The sequence below is a fragment of the Panthera tigris genome, chromosome X (assembly GCF_018350195.1).
Source record: "Panthera tigris isolate Pti1 chromosome X, P.tigris_Pti1_mat1.1, whole genome shotgun sequence".
NCBI lineage: Eukaryota > Metazoa > Chordata > Mammalia > Carnivora > Felidae > Panthera > Panthera tigris.
In genome coordinates this window covers 98,397,151-98,418,006 of record NC_056677.1, presented here as the reverse complement: position 1 = coordinate 98,418,006, position 20,856 = coordinate 98,397,151, and the positions used below count along the sequence as shown (strand labels likewise).

At 43.1% G+C, this 20,856-nt stretch overlaps 1 protein-coding gene across 1 annotated transcript in view; it reads left to right on the top strand.

The window, feature by feature from the left end:
- The first annotated feature begins 2,208 nt into the window (after positions 1-2,208).
- LAMP2 (lysosomal associated membrane protein 2) overlaps positions 2,209-20,856 on the top strand; it is a 36,560-nt gene continuing 17,912 nt past the window's right edge. Inside the window, 5 exon segments of the mRNA XM_042975229.1 lie at positions 2,209-2,224; positions 2,227-2,451; positions 14,760-14,878; positions 15,521-15,734; positions 20,102-20,260. Of these exon segments, the coding sequence (XP_042831163.1) occupies positions 2,209-2,224; positions 2,227-2,451; positions 14,760-14,878; positions 15,521-15,734; positions 20,102-20,260 (733 nt within the window).

Below are 20,856 nucleotides of genomic sequence, written 5' to 3'. Positions count from 1 at the left end.
TTAAAGAGATGAAGTGATTTGCCCAAGGTCAAGCTGCCAGTAAGTAGATCTCATCCCTAACTTTTCTGACTGCCCATTCACTGTTCCTTCCACTGTGCTCTCTCGTCTCTTCTAGAGCTTAGAGTTTTGCTGAACATTGCAGTTAGGTGATTTTTTTTCTTTCAAGATTTTACTAATTTAACTAATTTAAACTCAAGTTAGTGAACATATAGTGTAGTATTGGTTTCAGGAGTAGAATTTAGTGATTCATCCCTTACATTAATACACAGTGCTCATCACAAGTGCCCTCCTTAATGCCCATCACCCATTTAGCCTCTCCCCTCACCCACCTCCCCTGCAGCAACCCTCAGTTCATACTCTGTATTTGAGCCTCTTATGGTTCACCTCCCTCTCTGTTTTTATCTTATTTTTCTTTCCCTTTCCCTATGTTCATCTGTTGTGTTTTTCAAATTCCATATATGAGTGGAATCATATGGTATTCGTCTTTCTCTGACTGATTTATTTCACTTAGCATAATACACTCTAGTTCCACGCACGTCATTGCAAATGGCAAGATTTCATTCTTTTAGATGGCTGAGTAATACTCCATTGTGTTTGTGTGTGTGTGTGTGTGTGTGTGTGTGTGTATACACTTATATAGCACATCTTTATCCATTCATCAGTTGGTGGACATTTGGGCTCTTTCCATAATTTGGCCATTGTTGATGGTGCAGTTCGGTGATTTACAGTTGAGGGAGAAGGGACAGAGTCCATCAGTTAAAGATGGGTGGGGAAACGTCTAAGGACTCAACTCAATCAGGGGTTCTCCAGGACATGGCTCCTGTCTAGTCTTATTGGTGGTGGGACAGTCGAATGAACTTTCATTGCTAAAAGCAGTACCTAATACTATAGTATATGTTAGCTCCTCATAGAGCAAGTCAGTTGCTCCTGACTGAGTTTCACCCATGAAAGAATACATTCATGAATAAGTGTTCTCACGTTCAGGAATTAATCATGCTAAAGCAAATGATAGGGTATATCAGTGATTGTTCATATTTGAGCAGGGGTGGGTGTTAGGGTGAGGACTCACAGGTTCCATTTGGGAATTTGTAAAAGCTATAACATGCTCCCTCTCCCTGAAAAATCCACATACATAAATGTTGCATGTAATTTCTGGAGATTCACAGACCGTCCCCCCCCCCCGCCACCCCCCCGGCAAGTTCATCCATGGTCACCAGATTAAGATCTCCTGGACTAGAAGCTTTTGAAGCTCTATTTTTTTTTTTTTTTTAGTGTTTCTTAAAGTGTAGTTCAGGAACCACAGAAATCAGAATCACTTGGGGGTGCTTGTTTAAAAAAACGGATTCCAAGGACAGCCACAGAACTACTGTTTCAGAATCTCTTACGCATGAGGTATGGGAGTTTGTATGATAGTAAGCTCCCTAGATGATTCTTTGGGACACTAACATTTGAGAATTAGTGCTTTATCCCAACGTGAGATTTTTACAGTTTTTGAATGCTTTCATTTGTTTGCTATTTTAGGTTTCATCTATTCAACTGTCAAGATACCAAATAGTATGCTTAGTCTGAATTCATTAAAGAATAGTCACATGTGGATATGCATAGGAAAAATAGCTGGAAGGGTAGATCAATAACCATCTCTCTCTGGGTCTTTATTTTTCCCCTTTACCCTTCTATTTTATTTTTTTATTTCCTATTATCTTTCTTTCTGTATTCAAAAAAGGTTTTTTCTCTTTCTGAGTTTAACTCCTCCATTTGAAAAACAGGGTGTTATAACTAGGGCGAACTTCGAGGCCACGTCTTGCTCTGGCTGTCCGTGACACCATACTACCCTCAGCGCCCTTGTGCATTTAATAACACGAACTGCAGAGCTAACAACAGTGTTTGGAGTAATAACTGGGTACTATTTTTATATATATTATGTTGTGATGCCTAGCAACTGTTTCACTCCAGTAAAATTACTCTCTTCTTCCTCAAGGAGTTGGAACTGAAATAAACTCTACTATCTGTACCCCCCAAAAGTTAATTCTCTCTTTTAAGCCTTAGAAAAAGCCGTCCGCGCATATCTCTTAGGCGCATAAGAATGATTGTGAACCAAAAAGCCAGGGCGTGGTCGCCCCGCCCACCGGCTCCTACGTCACCACCCTTCTCGCGGCTTTCAAGCGTGGAGATTGGCTAAAGGCAAGAAAGAGCCCCGCCCCTAGTCTTATGACCCGCGCTGAAGCGCCTGTCCTGGCGTTTGCAGCACTTGTGGTCGGTGGTCCGCGCTCCTCTTGCCCGGGTTCCAGCAAGCTTTTCCCCTGGTGTTGCTGCTGTTGTTGCCACCGCCACCGCCACCGCCACCGCCACTGCCGCCGCGCCGCCGCCGCCGCCTCCTTTGCGGAATCATGGTGTGCTTCCGCTTCTCCCCGGTTCCGGGCTCGGGGCTCGTTCTGCTCTGCCTAGTCCTGGGTGAGTTGTCGGGCCCTCCTGCTTAGTCCCTCAGCCTGGGCCCGGGGCGCCCAGTTCAAAGGCCACAACCTGCAAGACTGGTCCGGGGGGGTGGGGGTGAGAACCTGAAAGGCTGACACTGGGCGGTGGCGCTTGGCCCAGGGAAGCGAGCCGTGACCTAGAGAAGGCCTGACCGAGGGATGGCGGGGAAGAAGGGCCCGTGAGAGTAAGAAGGGGCAAGTAAGGGGGGGTGGGCGCCGAGGGAGTAGGTGGGGAAGAGGGAGGAGTGGAGCACATCCGGGTAGAAGGAGTAACTTGGGGAAGATACTGAGGAGTGAGCGTAGGTACGTGCGATTCTGGGGTGGCAGAGACAATCAGGGGAGCCCTGGTTTCTTAGGATCTTAGGGGCGAGAGCAAAAATTGGGGAGGGAAGAGACTATTGCCTGCGTGGAGAAACTTGGGGGAAGGGGGGAGGGTAGGGGCAGATATGACAGTAGAGTCTGAGGGGGCAGTGAGAGGGCTGGGGGCGGTTTGTGGGCAGGAATTTGAGGCTGTGGAGGAAGGGTGATTAAAGAGACGAGGAATGATGCTGTATTTGAGTTTGGTAGCTCGAGTTTGGAGGGGTAGTGACCTCGGGTGGCCCGGGGCAATTTCCAGGCAAGAAAGCACGGAGGTAAGGTCTGGAAACGAAGGGGATGAGGGGGGACTTTGGTGGGGAGTGAAGATCTGACTTGGAACTGTTGAAGATGTCGATTTTCTACCAGTCGGCTATTTCCTCCCAGCCAGATCCTGATTTAAACAAACAAACCAAAAAAGAAAAACCTTAAAAATCCTTTAAAAAAATCTCCAGCTCTTTCAGCTGGGAGGGTCTCCTAGATGTGAGGTTTTGAAGTCTTCGTATACTGCCTCTTTGCCTTCAGAAGGTTGTGTTCGTAGCCACACAACGGGCCTTTCGCTTCATTTTCGGAGGAGGACCATAGGTAACTTGCTCAAGATTGGGGTGTTACCAAGTCCTAAGAATGGCTGGATGAATGTTGGCTGATTGAGTTCTACCACCCTCCCCCAGTGATTGCTGAGTCCCTGAGGGCTTTAATGCCTGAAAGGTGAACCTTGACCAGAAGGTCTCTTCCTGACCTGATTCATCCTGTGCTTGCTGCTATCCACCGACTCTTGCTGTTTGTGACCAAATAAATGAACAGAAGGAACAGACCCAGATGGGAGTGGGGAGGAAATAGACATAATAGGGGTCTGAGAAGGCACTGAGAGGTACACATTCTAACTCCCATTTCAGTGGAATAAAATCAGCACCTGAAAATAGTGGATTTTCAAACAGTGGACATTTGGCAACATCTGGAGACGTTTTTGGTTGTCAAACAGATGTTTTGGTTGTCAATCTGGGATTGCTTTTGGTATCTAGTGGGTAGAGGCTGGGATGCTGCTGAACATCCTGTAATGCACAGGACAGTGCCCCCAACAAAGACTCATCCACCTCAAAATGTCACTAGTGCCAAAGTTGACAAGTCTGGCTCCAGAGTGATAGTATTGGAAGGGTTCTTGATGATCTAGTCTAGTGATTCTCAAGGATCTTTTTGAGGAGGCGTATGTCAGATACAAACTTATTTCTAAAGTAATACTAGGAAGTTACTTGTCTTTTTCACTCAACACTCTTCACCAGTGTACAGTGGAGTTTTCCAGAGGCTACATAATGTGTGGTGACATCACTGCTCTGATGGCTCTGATGTTGTGTTGTATTCACTTCTCATTTTTGATTTCAAATATGGCCAACGCCAGTAGCCATAACTCATGTAAACCAAAGCTGTTTCAAGTTCTCAGTGGATAAGAGAGTAAGGGGTCCTGACACCAAATGGTTCAGACTCCCTGCCCCTAGTGCAGCTGTCCACACAGGGCAGGAGACGCCTCCATAGCCCTTGTGAAAGGGGGCCGTGGAGGCTTCGCTCAAACACAATTCAAAGCTGTCACGTTGGAGTGAAGCGCTTACTGAGGGGCCAGTGACCCTAAGAGAGGATTGTTTACAACGAAAACACCTTATCAGTGATGGAACACATCTGACCAAGGCATCTGTTAATCAGTAGTTCACTGCCAATTGAATCTGCACAAACACAATGCTGTTATTGTTTAGAGAAAGTGAAAAAAAATAATAGTTGTCTTACTTGTTGGCTTTTGTGTCATTAGATTTCTTTTTTACTGAAAGCTTTTTTGTCTTGTTTTTACAAAAGCAATGCTTGCTCAATGCAGAAAATAAACAGGCAAAAAGAAGCACATAAAAGAACCCATCAGCTCATCTGCTAGTTTGCCATTTATTGATTGGGACTAACTAGATTCATCTTCTTGGAAGATTTCCAAGATCGATTTCCTCCACCTCCAGGTTTAGAACAGGATTTGGAGAAGTAAACGTTCATAATGTACCTAGATTAGATTTTTAGAAGGTATCAGGATGAAATGGGAAGCATTTCTTGTATACAGCTGCTTTTTCTGACAGCTGTTGGTTCAGTGTGGGGCTCAGACTCCTTCATGTGGCTTTCGGTCTAAGAACTGAGCAGATCTTGAGTTGCTTCATGGGTTTGGCACATTGCCTTTTTTTTTTTTTTTTTTTTGAGCGAGAGAGAGTCAGTCAGTCAAGTGGGGGAAGGGCAGAGAGAGAGGGAGAGAGAATCCCAAGCCAGCCCCAGCTGTCAGCATCAGTGCAGAGCCCGGCGAGGGGCTCTGACTCGCTAGCTGACCAGTGAGACCGTGACCTGAGCCAAAACCAAGAGTCCGACACGCAGCTGCTGAGCCACTTGGGCGACCCCGTGTACATTACTTTTATATATCAGAGTGGATACCAAAAATTTTTCAAGCAGTCGATAAATACTCATAAAAGACCTGTTGTGAATCTTGTGCTGCTCCTGGGTTCGAACGGAGGGGAGGTTCTGTCCTGAGTTTATAGTCTCATTAGCTTGAGCACTCAAGCTGTGCCAGTTTCACTCTGTAACTATCCTGGCTCCAGAGGGTAACTCTTTAAAAAACAAAACAAAACAAAACAGCTGCTTTACAGCAAGCGTAGAAAAGAGTTTGAAGGGTTTATGCGTTGGTCCTTTTCACAGAGATTACATTGTGCTGTTTATTTGAGTGAATTCTAACTGACTAGGGAACTTTCTGAAGAAAACCTATATGATTTTTCTGAAGAAAAGCTGTGTAGATGCATTATAAAGAGAGTAGTAGGTGAAACTCATTTCCGAGCATCATTGTCTTAAGGGTCTTTTCTTTGAGACCTCAGAGATTTCAGAATTCTTCTGTGGTTATTGATTTTTGTAACTAGTTTGACTCCTGGTTTTGATAGGGTTGATGCTTCTCAGGGTGGGAAAAACCTCCTATAAATATCCTGACTGTGAACTTAAGGGGTAGGAGCCCCTCCCTCCCTCAAGTGTTTATCCATTGCCTGGTGAGCAGAGACCTGAGTGTTATGGTTGGGGGGGGGCAGCCAGGTGACCATCTGAAGGAATAGGAGTAAATCTTGTCGTTCCCAAACTCTCAGGTTTTTAGACTAGCCTGTTTTCCACTTTGTTTATTTATTTTTGATGTTTGTTTATTTTTGAGAGAGAGAGAGCACAGGAGAGGGAGAGGGCCAGAAAAACGGAGACAGAGGATCCTGAGCTGTGAGATCATGACCTGAGAGCCAAAATCGAGTCAGATGCTCAACCGATTGAGCCACCCAGGTGCACCCCCCATTCTTTTTTTTTTTTTTCCTTAATACCACTGCCAGTCAAGTCTCCCCTATGGCACTGGTCTCCGAGAGTGAAGACTCTTATGGACTGTCATTTCCCATTGCCTACTTAGCACAGCACTTGGTACGTAGTTAACCCTCAGTGAATTTTTGTTGAGGGTATTCATTGGTGGGTACTGGGGATGATTGTAAATTAGGCCAGCTTGGTCTCCTTTTTCTTCTGCGAATCTTAAATTATGTTTTGCCAAAACAAATTTTTTTTGTGTCTTTGGACTTAGAACTTCAAGATCAGTGCTAAACAATACAGATAGTTTAAACCAATTTACTGAACTATAATTCCATATAATAATGCTAGTATCTTACTTGTACCCCTTCAGATATACCTACATAGTAGTGAGAGTTAGCATAGAGAAGTAGGAAAGTCCTTGGTGAGAATGAGAATAAGGTTTTCACAAACAACCAGTCTCTTCCCTTTTGCAGGTGATCTAAAAGAGAGAAAGTAAGCATGGGATCTTTCTGTAACCCTACCACATTTTGTTAACCTGATTACTTTGATTTCAAGGTTCTGCTAAAATTATTTTAGCTGTAACAAAGATACTTGAAAGGACAGGCTTACTGTTTGGCCGTTAGTCATTGGTTATCACATCCGATAGGATTCTGGATATTCAAATATTTGAGTGCAGCTTTCTTCCCCTATATCCTTGGATGGAATTTGTGATCGATGATTATTTCACAGCACTGTAGCTGACCTAAGTGATCCTTCCTGCAGGAAGACTGCTCTTCCTCCTGTAGTGACAAAAGCATTCCGATCATAATTCCATATTACAGTGATCAGAGATTGCCTCAGATCCAAAAGCACACTTTATAAGTACTTGTTGGTATGTTGCTGTGCATTGCAAAAGAATTCTGGAGGTCTGCCAAACACCACTCACTCAGCCATAAGCACTTTCCATTAGTTGAATAGTGTTGAACCTTAGTTCCTTACCCACTCTCTGATCTTAAAAAAAATTATTTTGTAGCTTAAAATCATTTCATTACTTTTCTTTTCAAAAGAGATGTACCAGAAATCAAGAGTATCAGCAACTGAATGGGTGATTGTACTTATATTAGGAAGCATAAATGAGGACTTGTAAATGAGGAACAGTTAATCTGATTTATCAAACCTGGGGACAGAGGAGAAAGAGTACGTAGATACTGTATGCCTATGTCCCTTTTTTTTTTTTTTTTTTTAAGACCCTTTGCCCAACATCATTGTGAACGGATCAGTTTGACTTCAGGAGTTCATAACTTAACATGATGAAAAAAACCTATAATTAAAATTTGGGAAGGATTCCTTTAGGTGCTTGCTACGTTTACTACAAGGGAAGCTTGTAAGCTGGAATATCCAGCTTGCTTGGCAAAGTTCTCTTAGCTCTGAAGGGCTCGCATGCTTTCGAAGAACCTGTTCAAGAAATACACACTCCAATTCTTAGCGAGGATAACTTGCCCAGAGTCTCATAGCTAATAAATTGGACTGACTGATTTGAATTCTAGCTTTTCAGTGCCAAAGATGGGGCTCTTAATCGCCTCATTATATCGCCTCTTAGATTATTGTTTTTTATTGGTTATGTTGTGCGACTAGTATTATGTTCCCACCCCGCCCCGATTTTGTTTACGAATATATATATTTTTCAACTATGCTTTGGGTTAGATAGACTTGTAAAAACCTAGCCACTTTCTGCAGCATCTCATGCTCGGAAAAATAAGTTGAGTTCTATAAGAGCCTATAAATGAACTTTTTGGAAATAAGATTGAGAAGATATTTAAATTTGAGAAAGTTGATTTTGAGGCATGCCTTTTTCTTTGGAGAATAAACTCTTAGCTCTGTAATTACACACTCTAGGATATATTCAGCTGTGTGGGTTTTTTTTAAACATTATTTAACTAATTTAATTATTTTTTTATTTGAGTATAGTTGACACAGCCTTGGGCTTTTTAATTTTTTTTTTTTAACGTTTATTTATTTTTGAGACAGAGAGAGACAGAGCATGAACAGGGGAGGAGCAGAGAGAGAGGGAGACACAGAATCTGAAACAGGCTCCAGGCTCTGAGCTGTCAGCACAGAGCCCGACGCGGGGCTCGAACTCACGGACCATGAGATCATGACCTGAGCCGAAGTCGGACGCTTAACCGACGAGCCACCCAGGTGCCCCAGCCTTGGGCTTTTTAAATTCTTTTAACATTTATTTATTTTTGAGAGACAGAGGGAGCACAAACAGAAGAGGGGCAGAGAGAGAGGGAGACACAGAATCTGAAGCAGGCTCCAGGCTCTGAGCTGTCATCACAGAGCCCGAAGTGGGGGTTGAACTCACGAACCGTGAGATCATGACCTGAGCCGAAGTTGGATGCTTAACTGACCAAGACACCCAGGCACCCACCCTTGGGTTTTTTTTTAATGCCATAAAGACTTTTAAACAAAAACGATTTAGCTATGCTAAAAGAAAATACAGCAATAAGGATGGAAATGGCTTTTTGGAGACTTTTTAGCAAAGTGTAAATGTTTCAACTATCAACTTGCCTTGTGGGAAATACATTATTCCTAGCTTGAAATTCATGTCAGAATTTATTGAGGCGAAAACTGACTTGGGGGTTGAGGAAGAATCCAGAAGACTGATAGGTTAGGTTCATGATTTGGCAAAACTAGAAGATTTGCCTTTTTGTAATTAGATTAAGCTATATTTCAGGTCCTTGTTGCAGGATATTTTTGCATTGATATAATCAGTCAATATTTATTGAGAAAGTAATATATATTCAGCACTATTAGGAATGAGAGGAGATAGAGGAAAAGTAATAGACATGGTCTCTCCGACCATGGCACCCGTGATGGATGACATTCATATAGAAGGCCCACTCCTAGGGGCTGTGGCATAGATTGGATCATCTGTTGGTAAGGGAGCATATTGGAATTCAAATGAGTGGCAGAGACATTATCAAAAGGGAAACTTGAATCCAGATATATCATTCATTCACAGACTTGGGTCCTTTTTTTATTAGTTAACAAATTACCTGCTGTATACAGTAACTTACTGTGACACATCAGTTGGTTGTTGTGAAGTTACAGTTGAAGACTGCTGTTTTGGAGCTTGTGACAACAGAGGGATTAGGATTTACAGGCATAAAATAAGTGAATAATTCAGAATAGTACAAAAATATACTGAAAGGTGGGGGTATGCACTATGACTGCTCTTCAAGGCTTCTATAGTTCAGGAGATCTTTGTGGAGAAAATGGCTGCTGAAAAATGGATAGCTTATCATTCCAGGTTCTTAGTTGTAAGCAACAGAAATAAAATCTGATAGGGGCACCTGGGTGGCTCAGTTGGTTGGGTGTCCAACTTTGGCTTAGGTTATGATCTCATGGTTTGTGAGTTTGAGCCCCACATCGGGCTTTCTGCTGTCAGTGCAGAGCCTGCTTTGGATCCTCTGTCTCCCTCTCTCTCTGCCCCTCCCCCGCTCATGCGCGCACACGCGCTCTCTCGCAAAAATAAATAAACATTAAAAAATAAAAGAAATAAAATCTGGTAGTTTTTAAGCAGAAAAGGAATTTATTAAACAGTTATCAGGACATATGCATAGCCTTTGATCCCCCGTTTCATTCTTAGATACGTACCCAACAGGCACACATACACACATGTTCACCGACGTGTCCATTTGCATTAGGACCAAACTGGAAACTATCCAGATGCCCATTAGCAATAGCGTAGATAAGTAGTGGAGTATCTACCCGATAATAGAAAGCTATATGTACAGAGTGAGAACGTACACACTGCAGTTACACACACCAACCTGGGCGAATCCCACTAACTTAATATGCAGTGAAAGAAGCCAGACACAAAGGAACATAGCGAGTGCTTCCATTTACATCAAGTTGAAAACCAGGCAAAACTAACCTGTACTGTTAGAAGTCGGGATAGTGGTTGCCCTTGGGAGGGAAAAAGTACCTGGAAGGGGCTTCGGGAGCACTTGGAATGTTCTGTTTCTTAACCCAAGTGGATTCAGCTTGTGGAAATTCTTTGAGCTGTGTGCTTAAGGTTCCATGTACCTTTCCCTTTCATATGTGATAGTGTGTGTCCCTCTGTATGTTAGGCATCAATAACATTTTTCTTTATAAAAACATGCATATCGAGTGGCTCGGAATTACCAGGGCTCCTGGCTGTGGATGTCAAGGCCTGGCCCGGTTTCCCCGTCATGTCGCTGAACTGCACGAGCGCCGCCAGGCGTTGGACTGCAGTTCGCGCACTACTGTCACCACCGCCAGCTCTGCAGGCCTTGTTGCCTGGGACCTTGATCCTGCTGTAGCAACTGCCACCTGAGGGTGACACTTCCATTCCTGGCTCCATTCCACCGCCCTCCTATCTAAAATCTGGGGCAGATGCCTGTGTTAGGTGGAGCCTCGTCCATCCTTGCTGAAAGGGAGGCTGGGAAAGCAAGCATCTGACATTTTCAGCTTTCACAGTAGGTGGTGACATCTGCCAGAAATTATTAGAAAAAGGCAGGGTCTGAAGGTGTTGCACATTTGGAGGCAGCCCGAAAGAGAGGCGGTCCTTCCTCAAGTGAACACTTAGATCTATCGGTAGAAGAAAAGTAAATCTCAAAAGTTAGGGACAGTAGAGGCCTAGGGGTAGAGGTTGAATAGAGCATGGCATTTGGGTCCAGTGGAACAAGTTTAACCAGATTAAAGGGTGTGTTCTGGGAAAATGGTTTGAGAGAAGTTGAAGGAATACGGTGGGATGAGATCAAGGATTACTTTGAAAGTCAGCTGGAGGAATTTAAATTTAATATGGGACTTTTGGAGCTAATAAAAGTATTTGAACCAATGTCCTGACAGGAAGAGGTATTGAAGGACCATTAATCAGGGAGCATTTCTAGGGACAGCTAGGAGGCGTCTGTAGTAATTTAGGGGTGGGGTGGTGGATAGGGAATAGAAGTAAATGGCAGGGGCGCCTGGGTGGCTCAGTCGGTTGAGCGGCCGACTTCGGCTCAGGTCATGATCTCACAGCTCGTGAGTTCGAGCCCCCATCGGGCTCTGTGCTGACAGCTCAGAGCCTGGAGCCGGTGTTGGATTCTGGGTCTCCCTCTCTCTCTGCCGCAACCCACTCGCATTCTGTCTCTGTCTTTCTCAAAAATAAATTTAAAAAAAAATTAAAAAAAAAAGAAATAAAAGGCAAAGTTTGGATTTGAGAGGATTTGAAGGGGAAAAAAACATCAGTAGAACTTCACGAAGAGAATGAAGTAGAAGCTAATTCCCAAAAATTTTTAAAAATATTTTTTTATGTTTATTTATTTTTGAGAGAGCTAGAGAAAGAGAGAGAGCATGAGCACAAGTAGGGGAGGGGCAGAGAAAGAGAGAGACACAGAATCCAAAGCAGGCTCCAGGCCCTGAGCCGTCAGCACGGAGCTCCATGAAGGGCTTGAACTCACCAACTGTGAGATCATGACCTGAGCCAAAGTCGGACCCTTAATGACTGAGCCACCCAGGTGCCCCTAATTCCCAAGGGGGAATCCTCAAGGTCCTGCCTTTCCTTTACAGCCAAAGAAGGGGAGCAGTTTAGAGGAAGGAGAAGAGTGAATTTTCGTTTTGGAATTGTTGAGTTTGAGGTGATAGATATGGAGTAAAAGTGGTCCCCGTGCAGTTGGAGATGTAGGGGAAGCCAGGAAGCTCTGTGAAAGGGATAGCTGTCACAGGAAGAAAGGCACTAGAACAGAAAGTGCTGGAGCCCTCAGGGCACTTCTCAGTTCTTATTTTTAGGTTGACAGCTAGACTATCTTGAATTTAATGTAGTGGTAAATTTGAACCACAACCTGTACCTTCTGCTTCATGAGGTATGAGGTCTCCCACATGGGTACACACTGGTGCTATTACTATTTTATGCCATTTTCTTTCTGTTCCTTTAATATCTCTGAAAAGTAAAAGATTAACTCACGTGAGGCTTTTCTTGGTTATGTCTAACAGTTTTGAATGCTTTGAATACAAGGAGGATCTGTTAAAGCTCGGGACTTTAAACAAGACCAAGAGATGGGAATGTAAGCTGATGCAGCCACTCTGGAAAACAGTATGGAGGTTCCTCAAAAAACTAAAAGTAGAACTACCCTACCTACCCTACCCTACGACCCAGCAATCGCACTACTAGGCATTTATCCAAGGGATACAGGTGTGCTGTTTTGAAGGGACACATGCACCCCCATGTTTATAGCAGCGCTATCGACAATAGCCAAAGTATAGAAAGAGCCCAAATGCCCATCGATGGATGAATGGATAAAGAAGATGTGGTATATATATATACACACACAATAGAGTATTACTCGGCAATCAAAAAGAATGAAATCTTGCCATTTGCAACTACGTAGATGGAACTGGAGGGTATTATGTTAAGTGAAATTAGTCAGAAAAAGACAAATATATGACTTCATTCATACGAGGACTTTAAGATACAAAACAGATAAACATAAGGGAAGGGAAACAAAAATAATATAAAAACAGGGAGGGGGACAAAACAGAAAAGACTCTTAAATATGGAGAACAAACTGAGGGTTGCTGGAGGGGGTGTGGGGGGGGGATGGGCTAAATGGGTAAGGGGCACTAAGGAATCTACTCCTGAAATCATTGTTGCACTATATGCTAACTAATTTGGATGTAAATTAAAAAAAAATTAAAAATAATAAAAAAGAGAATAAGCTTGTCTATAAATACAAAAATAAATTTTTGGAATTTTGAAAGAAAAAAAAAAGACCAAGAAAGACAGCATATAAAACGCAGGCTTCCAGTTGATCAGAAAAATTAGAAGCCAGGGGCGCCTGGGTGGCTCCGTCGGTTAAATGTCCGAATCTTGGTTTTGGCTCAGGTCATGATCGCACGGTTCGTGAGTTGGAGCCCAGCGTCGGGCTGTGCGCTCACAGCATGAAGCCTGCTTGGGATGTCTCTCTCCATCTCTCTGTGCCCCTCCCCGGCTTGCCCTCTCTTCTCTCGCTCTCTCAAAAAATAAATAAACTAAAAAATAAACCAAAAAAGAAAGAAAGAAAAGGCATGAGAAAACAAAAAGGAAAATTAGAAGCCAGAGCCCTCAGTTCCACTACCAGATAGCCTTGGATCAGGGACGACAGCTCCGTTCCATATTGCACTTAGAAAAGAATGGCTACAGAACCTGCTCAGGCCTCGGGAGGTCTGTTCAAGCCTTAACCAATACATTTAAGCACTCAGTAACCACACGCTTCAGCATAATATTCAGGCTTGCAGGACAGCCTGGCTTCCGGAGCATCATGACCACAGGCTTTTGTGTACAACTTGAAAGCTGTTGCTGAGGCACGCCTTCTCGCTAGTCCTCTTAGGACTTGATTCTCTGTAGTCCATAGCATGTCCCTGCTTGTAGATGACGCCGGATTGCCCAGCTATCATTAAAGGCTGTCTTAGCAGGAAACTGCTTTTCCCTTGGGTAATGTGGGAGACAGTGAAGAAAGCTGGTTGCCTGTCATTTATGCTGCTGGTGTGTTTGCTGGCACATAGTATTTTTAGTTCTTGGGCTCTTCAGTTTAATAGGGAATGTCCCTGTGTTGAACCTAGTGTAGATGAGAGCCAAGTTAGCTCAAAAGCCCCATGGCTTTTCTGTCCTGGTAAGGTTTCTCTGCCTAAAGAGGTAGCAGGTTGAGAACACAGGAAGTGACTTTGAATCCATGTCAAAAGATTCATCAGCCTTTCTGATTAGTTGGATTTTAAAATGGAGCCAAGTGATGAATGTTACATTTAGAAAAAAAAATCACGTTTTGCTTATGGATCTAACAACCTTTGAAGGTCTGTTCTTTTGGTCACATGGTACACATGCTTACAAAGAGCCATCCCACATCTTCACATCAGAATAAAATAGTTCATGGGGCGCCTGGGTGGCTCAGTTGGTTAAGCATCTGACTTCGGCTCAGGTCATGATCTCACAGTTTGTGGGTTCAAGCCCTGCGTCGGGCTCTGTGCTGACAGCTCAGAGCCTGGAGCCTCCTTCTGATTCTGTGTCTCCCTCTCTCTCTGCCCCTCCCCACTCACACTCTCTCTGCCTCTGTCTCTCAAAAATGAATGAACATTTAAAAAAATTAAAAGAATAAAACAGTTCAACAAGACGTCCATGCGTCATAGGCCACATAGCTTGTGACCGGGTTGAAGGCAACAAGACCATAGAACATCCGATCTGTCATTATTTTTGCAGAGAAAGTTCCATCAGCTGGTTTGAGAGAGACCGTTTAACGCCCCCTTCTGAGCTCCCCCTTAACCTCCTTTACCTTAAAAACAAAAGTCTAATGGGCAAACTATAATTGCCTAAAACAAAACTAGCCAGGCACAGGCGAGTGTGGCTATGACTACTAGGCGGCATCCTAGGTCAAGTAACCATTCCTTCTGGAAGGGGTAATGCTAACTTTTTGAATAGGAGTCCACTAAAAATACAAAGAAAAACCATCACCAAGATACCAAAGGACTTTGTTTCATCTTAGAGCTGGTTGAACTTCAGTGGTGGATAGGGGTCGTTTTTATTTTAGATATGTTTTTGTGGTACAGTTTCACCATCTTATTTCTTTTTAATAAATCTAGGAGCTGTCTCATCTTACGCATTAGAACTTAATTTGACAGATTCAGGAAAAGCCACTTGCCTTTATGCAAAATGGCAGATGAATTTCACAATACGCTATGAGACTACAAGCAAAAGTTACGTAAGTATTTTTCTTTTTTCCTTGAGGTTTCTAGTAGAAACTCAGTTCCATTCTTTATCCTTTACATACACTTCTATGGATGAGATTTCATATGTTAACTGACTTAACGCTTCAGTTCTGTGGGTTTTTTTAAAAACCTAGATACCTGAAGGTATTCTGTGTAGTGTTAGAAGGAATATTTTACTTCCTTGGTTCTTTGGAGTTTTCCTTGCAGTTGGTTAAGGGCACGTGATCCAAAGACTGTGTGGTGTTCATGCCTCACCACATCGGTGCTGCTTTAACATGTACTGACATCAAAGCATTCCCATTTCTAATAGTTTGCTGTTATAATCTCCTTTGGGAGGGGTACCCTCTCAATCTTTTTGTCTTATTTTCTTTTGGTTAAGGTCCTGCCTGCTTATAACCTGATTTAAAAAAAAAAAAATCAAGAAGAGAAGTTCAGGCCATTTTTCCTTTTCCTTTTGTCCAGAGGACTGGTCTGTAGATGAAGAATCTGAGACTGGTTTCCACAACAGGCCAGCCAAAGGGCAGCCTGGCCATGGGGGGTTGTGTAACGTAGACTGAATTGGCACATTCGACGTAAATGCCTGATGGTCATTTCCGCCTATGTGTTCCTTACCCCCAAACTTCTTTTTCTTTTAGAAAACTGTAACCGTTTCAGACCTCAGCACTGCAACATATAATGGAAGCACTTGCGGGGAAGACCAGAATGGTCCCAAAATAGCCGTGCAATTTGGATCCGGTTTTTCCTGGGTTGTGAATTTTACAAAGGAGGGGTCTACTTACTCGATTGACGGTATCTCATTTTCCTACAACATTAGTGACAACACAACATTTCCTGATGCCAAAGATAAAGGTAAACTTAAGAATTAGATTTGTGTTCTGTTCTCTTACTCTTTATTAATAATACAAATGTAAATGACTTAAAAGTCATCTGTATGCATGACTGTCTTCCTAACTAGAATGGAAAGTTTACGTCTTTGTTTCCGCCCCACATACAGCAGTGTTCAACACATTGATGATATTTGCTGTCATTGTTTGCGTACTCTGTTTTTTTTAACTTTTTAAAAAATGTTTCTTTATTTATGAGGGCCAGAGCACAAGCGGGGGAGGGGCAGAGAGAGAGCCTGAGACACAGAATCCAAAGCAGGCTCCAGGCTCCGAGCTGTCAGCACAGAGCCCGATGCAGAACTCGAACCCATGAACCATGAGATCATGACCTGAACCGAAGTCGGCCGCTTAACCGACTGAGCCACCCAAGTGTCCCTGAGTGCTTTACTTTGTACTAGGTAGTACCCTAAGTGTGTGACTAGCTGCGTCTCAATCCACAGCAGCAAGCCTGGGAAGTAGATACTGTCTCAACTTTACAGGTAAAGGGAATGAGGCTTAATGAGATTAAATAACTTTCCCAGAGGTTACACAGCTAGTAAGTGGATGAGCTGGTGTTTGAACCAAAGTCTGTTAAGCTACAGAGTTCATGCACTTGACTATTATCATTTATTTCATTCAGTAGTGGGTAGTTCATCAAATCTGAATGAATGAGAAAATCCTTTAGCTGATAACTATTTTAAATATGTACAAGTTCAGTAACCTGAGATCAGCAGAAATGCTTCATCTTTAGATCTTTTTACCACTTAGATAAGATTTTGACTGAAAGCTAAGTGATTAAGTAAAGGCAAAGTGAAGTCAATTCTGTTGTTATTTTGAGACAATTTCAGGTCAAAACGAATTTGGGAAAGCATTAGTAATAAGGCATTCTTGTAACTCTTAGAATCGAAATGTGTACTAGATTTTTTTTTGTACTAAACATTTTGAAGGCATGGATAGTGGAGGTTTCAGTTTTGTTAGGGATAGAATTCTCTCCTTTCTTTCCCTTCTACTGAGATTTGGGTTAACGTGGTAGCCGAGCATTCTTCACAGATAGGATTTCATTCTGACCCCCAAAACACAGGCAGATGACCTTCAGTTGTGAGGCTTGGGGGGTGAATGATTTACTGGGATTTATGGACATCAAAAGGCCATATTTTCAAGACCCAGAAGTGAATGAGCTCATGTAAAACTTGGGAGGTAACACGGACTGAGACCTGGAAATCAGTCCTAGTTTTCTCTTTCCTAATCTTAGTTTGAGAGGGTAACTAGAGCGAGTCTGTTACTGGTTATCTTACATATTTAGCCTCGTGCCTGACATTGTCTTTTAGAACTAGTATAAGACTTGCCCCTCACCTTCAAGGAGCTTTAAAACTAGTTGGGGACACAAGGCAAAATTATTTTTCCAAGTTATATGGAAAAAAGTAGAAAGCATTGAGATAGTGTGATTTGTTGTTGTTTGTGATTTTGTTGAGGGGGTGGCAACAGGAAGAAAGCTGTAGACCCTCTCTCTCAAAGTACAGAGTAAACTTTGCAGATGGTATATACTTCCCGAGCCCGTCTGTGAGTGCCCATGGTTAAGAGTGCCTGATCTGGGGCTTAGTCGATTAAACGTCCAACTGCGACTCGGATCATGATCTGGTGGTTCATGAGATCAGTGCAATCTCAGTGCCCGATTCTCTCTCTTTTGGGATCCTCTCTCTCTCTGCCCCTCCCCTGCTTGTGCTCTCTCTCCCAAAATAAATAAATAAACTTAAAAAAAAAAAGTGCCCTCACAAGTGGTCTCATTAGGAGCAGAGAGAAAGGAGAGGTCAGTGTGCGTTGGAGGGGTGAGAAAGCTTGGTATAAAGAAGGACCCGAGCTGAAAACTCAGCTAATGGTTGAATTTGGGTAAGTGGAGAATTTGGGCAGAGGGTTTCCAGCAGGGGGAAGCGTAGCATGTGGAGCAGTGTTTGGAGAGCTGCCTGACTAAAATAGAGGCTGTGTGTGTAGCAGAGGGGAAATCAGGCTGGCTGGGTGCAGTGGGTCTAAATTATAGGGGGCCTCGGAAGCCAAGGAAAGACATTCAGCTTGATGGGGTAGGCATCGGGGAACTGCTTTAGGTTTTGAAGCAGGAGGATGCCATAACCAAAGCAGACACGGTAGTTTATAATTTTCTGCAGGATTAATTTGGAAGTGAGGAGACTGCAGGCAGAGATGCCAGCTTAAGAGGCTGTTCTGGTCACCGAGGGATGACGTAATGCGTGCCTAGACCAAGGGGGCGGCAGGAAAAGGACAGATCTGACAGATCTGAATGGAAAAACTAGGGACTCTAAACACCTAACTCACCTCCTTTTTATTTTATTTTATTTTTTAATTTTTTTTTCAACGTTTTTTATTTTTATTTTTGGGACAGAGAGAGACAGAGCATGAACCGGGGAGGGGCGGAGAGAGAGGGAGACACAGAATCGGAAACAGGCTCCAGGCTCCGAGCCATCAGCCCAGAGCCTGACGCGGGGCTCGAACTCACGGACCGTGAGATCGTGACCTGGCTGAAGTCGGACGCTTAACCGACTGCGCCACCCAGGCGCCCACCTCCTTTTTATTTTAAACATGGGGAGGATGCAGTTTTTTATTACTAACATCTCTATACTAAGATATTTGAAACTATTCGGAATTTAAAATGGTTTCCTTCAATGGACTGTTGGGTTTTGTTTTAGTGTTTTATTTTTAGGTGTCTGATAATTGAAGTAAGTTTGAAGCTGCTGTTTTCTTTAAAAATTTTTTTTCATGATTAAAATCCAGAAAATTGCAGAGAATAATAGACCTCCGTGTACCCATTACCCAGAATTTATTAAATTGCCTTTTTTTTCTTATTTGCCTCATCTTTTTTACTTATTTGAAGAAATAAAACCTTACAAATACATTTGAGGTTTCCTTTGTACTCACTGCGACCCCAGAGCCATTTTCCTCTCTGCCTCCCAAGAGGCAGCCACTCTTATGAATGTTGAGTTGTAGTCTTGCTATGCATGTGTTCATATTTGACGAATACACACACATTCATAAATAATACATAGTTTAAAGAATTCGTAGTCTAACTGCAGGATGTCTACAGATTGTTTTTAAGGTCTGTCTATGTAAGATAGGTCAAGTGTCCATTCATTTATGTTGACAGTGAGAAATGATTTTGGGGGGAAAAAAATGTTCTAGTCGTTGGTTAAAAAATGTTTTTCCCTGTAGCCATTAGGGGGCGCCAAGACAGCATTATTTGTCTGCCTTGCTACATGATGGAGAGCATGGAAGGCAGCCTGTGTTAGGGACCTTAAATACCTTCCTTCCTTGCCGCTTCTCCACAAGAAATGAAGCCATTTGGGTGGATGACTGTGATCATAGTCTTTTAAAGTTTCAAAACTCTTCGGAATGGACATAGCTTATTCCTTTCACATTCTGAAGATTTCCTGAAATGGAATAGTCTTTAAATGCTATCCAGGAAGAGGTTTCAAAAGCTCATTTTAGTTACTGCAACTTCCTCTGGGATAGTAGCACAAAAATAAGGATTTACTGTAAAATCCTTGATTAATCCATCTTTTTTCCTTCCTTGAGCACTAAGCCCTGTTTTTTTTTAAGTTTATTTATCTATTTTGAGAGAGACAGAGACAACACGAGTGGGGGAGGGGCAGAGAGAGGAGGAGAGAGGGAGGATCCCAAGCAGGCTCCGCACCGCCAGCACAGAGCCCGGATACAGGGCTCAAACCCACGAAACCGTGAGATCATGACCTGAGCCGAAACCAAGAGTTGGATGCTTAATGGACTGAGCCACCTAGGTGCCCCAAGCCCTGTTGCTTCTACCTTAGATATGTTTTCAGTTTGGCCTCTTTGCTGTTTCTTCTGCCACTCACCATCCTAATTCAGGCAACCCCTTCCCCTTTTCCCTTAACCGGGTCAGCAGCTTTCTAAGCACTTTCCCTCTTAAATGACTTTTCTTAAAAGTTTTTTCCCCTGCCCAGCCCCCACGATTTTGCCACCTTCCTGAAAATAAAGGATATGTGTGTTATTTATTTCCAGCTTTAAAAACTGGAGCTAACCTTCCACTGCTAACAAAACAAAGCCTAACCTGTCCTCAGCTCATTTGGTTTGCTTCAGTGTGTGGCCACCTGCAGCTCGTCTTTCCTTCTTAACCCCCATCGCGTCTTTCCTCTTACTCCCTATGTTTCAGCCACAGTGACTTTGTCATTTCCTCAACGCGCCATGTGCTTTGTCACTTGAGGATGGCATTAAGACAGGCAGACGGAAGGAGAAGAAAGTCTACACGTGTATTTATGCTATTGCTTTTCTCCTACCTTCTTGGAAATGGCTGGTGTTAATCTTGTTTTACAGGGATTTTGACCGTTTATGACCCTGTGCGATTCAGAATTCCATTGAACAACATCTTCAGATGCAATAGTTTATCGACTTTAGAAAAGGATGATGTTGTCCAGTACTATTGGGATGTTCACGTACAAGCTTTTGTCCAGAATGGGACAGTGAGCACAAAAGGTGAGTACTTAAAGTATAGATACTTGGGTCCTAATTTAAGGTTGGAGTATACCAGCTGGCTTTAACTGAACTTGTTATCTGAAAGCATTTTTTTATTTTTTTAATTTTTTAAACATTTATTCATTTTTGAGAGACAGAGTGCGAAGGGGGGAGGGGCAGAGAGAGAGGGAGACACAGAATCGGAAGCAGGCTCCAGGCTCTGAGCTGTCAGCACAGAGCCCGATGCGGGGCTTGAACTCACGGACTGTGAGATCATGTCCTGAGCCAAGGTCGGACGCTTAACTGACTGAGCCACCCAGGCACCCCATGAAAGCATTTCTGTCCTGAGATTTGTTCATGGTTTACGGTGGACTGTAAAGTTTTTGTAAAGAGTGACAATTCGTACTCTTGTGGAACTTGCGATTTTTTAAAGTTTACTTATTTATTTTGAGGTGGGAGGAGAGAGAGAATCCCAAGCAAGTTCCACACTGTCAGCATGGAGCCCAATGTGGGACTCGAACTCACGAACCGTGAGATCATAACCGAGCTGAAACCAAGAGCCAGATGCTTAACCAACTGAGCTACCCAGGCACCCCGGAACTTGGAATTTTAAGTTG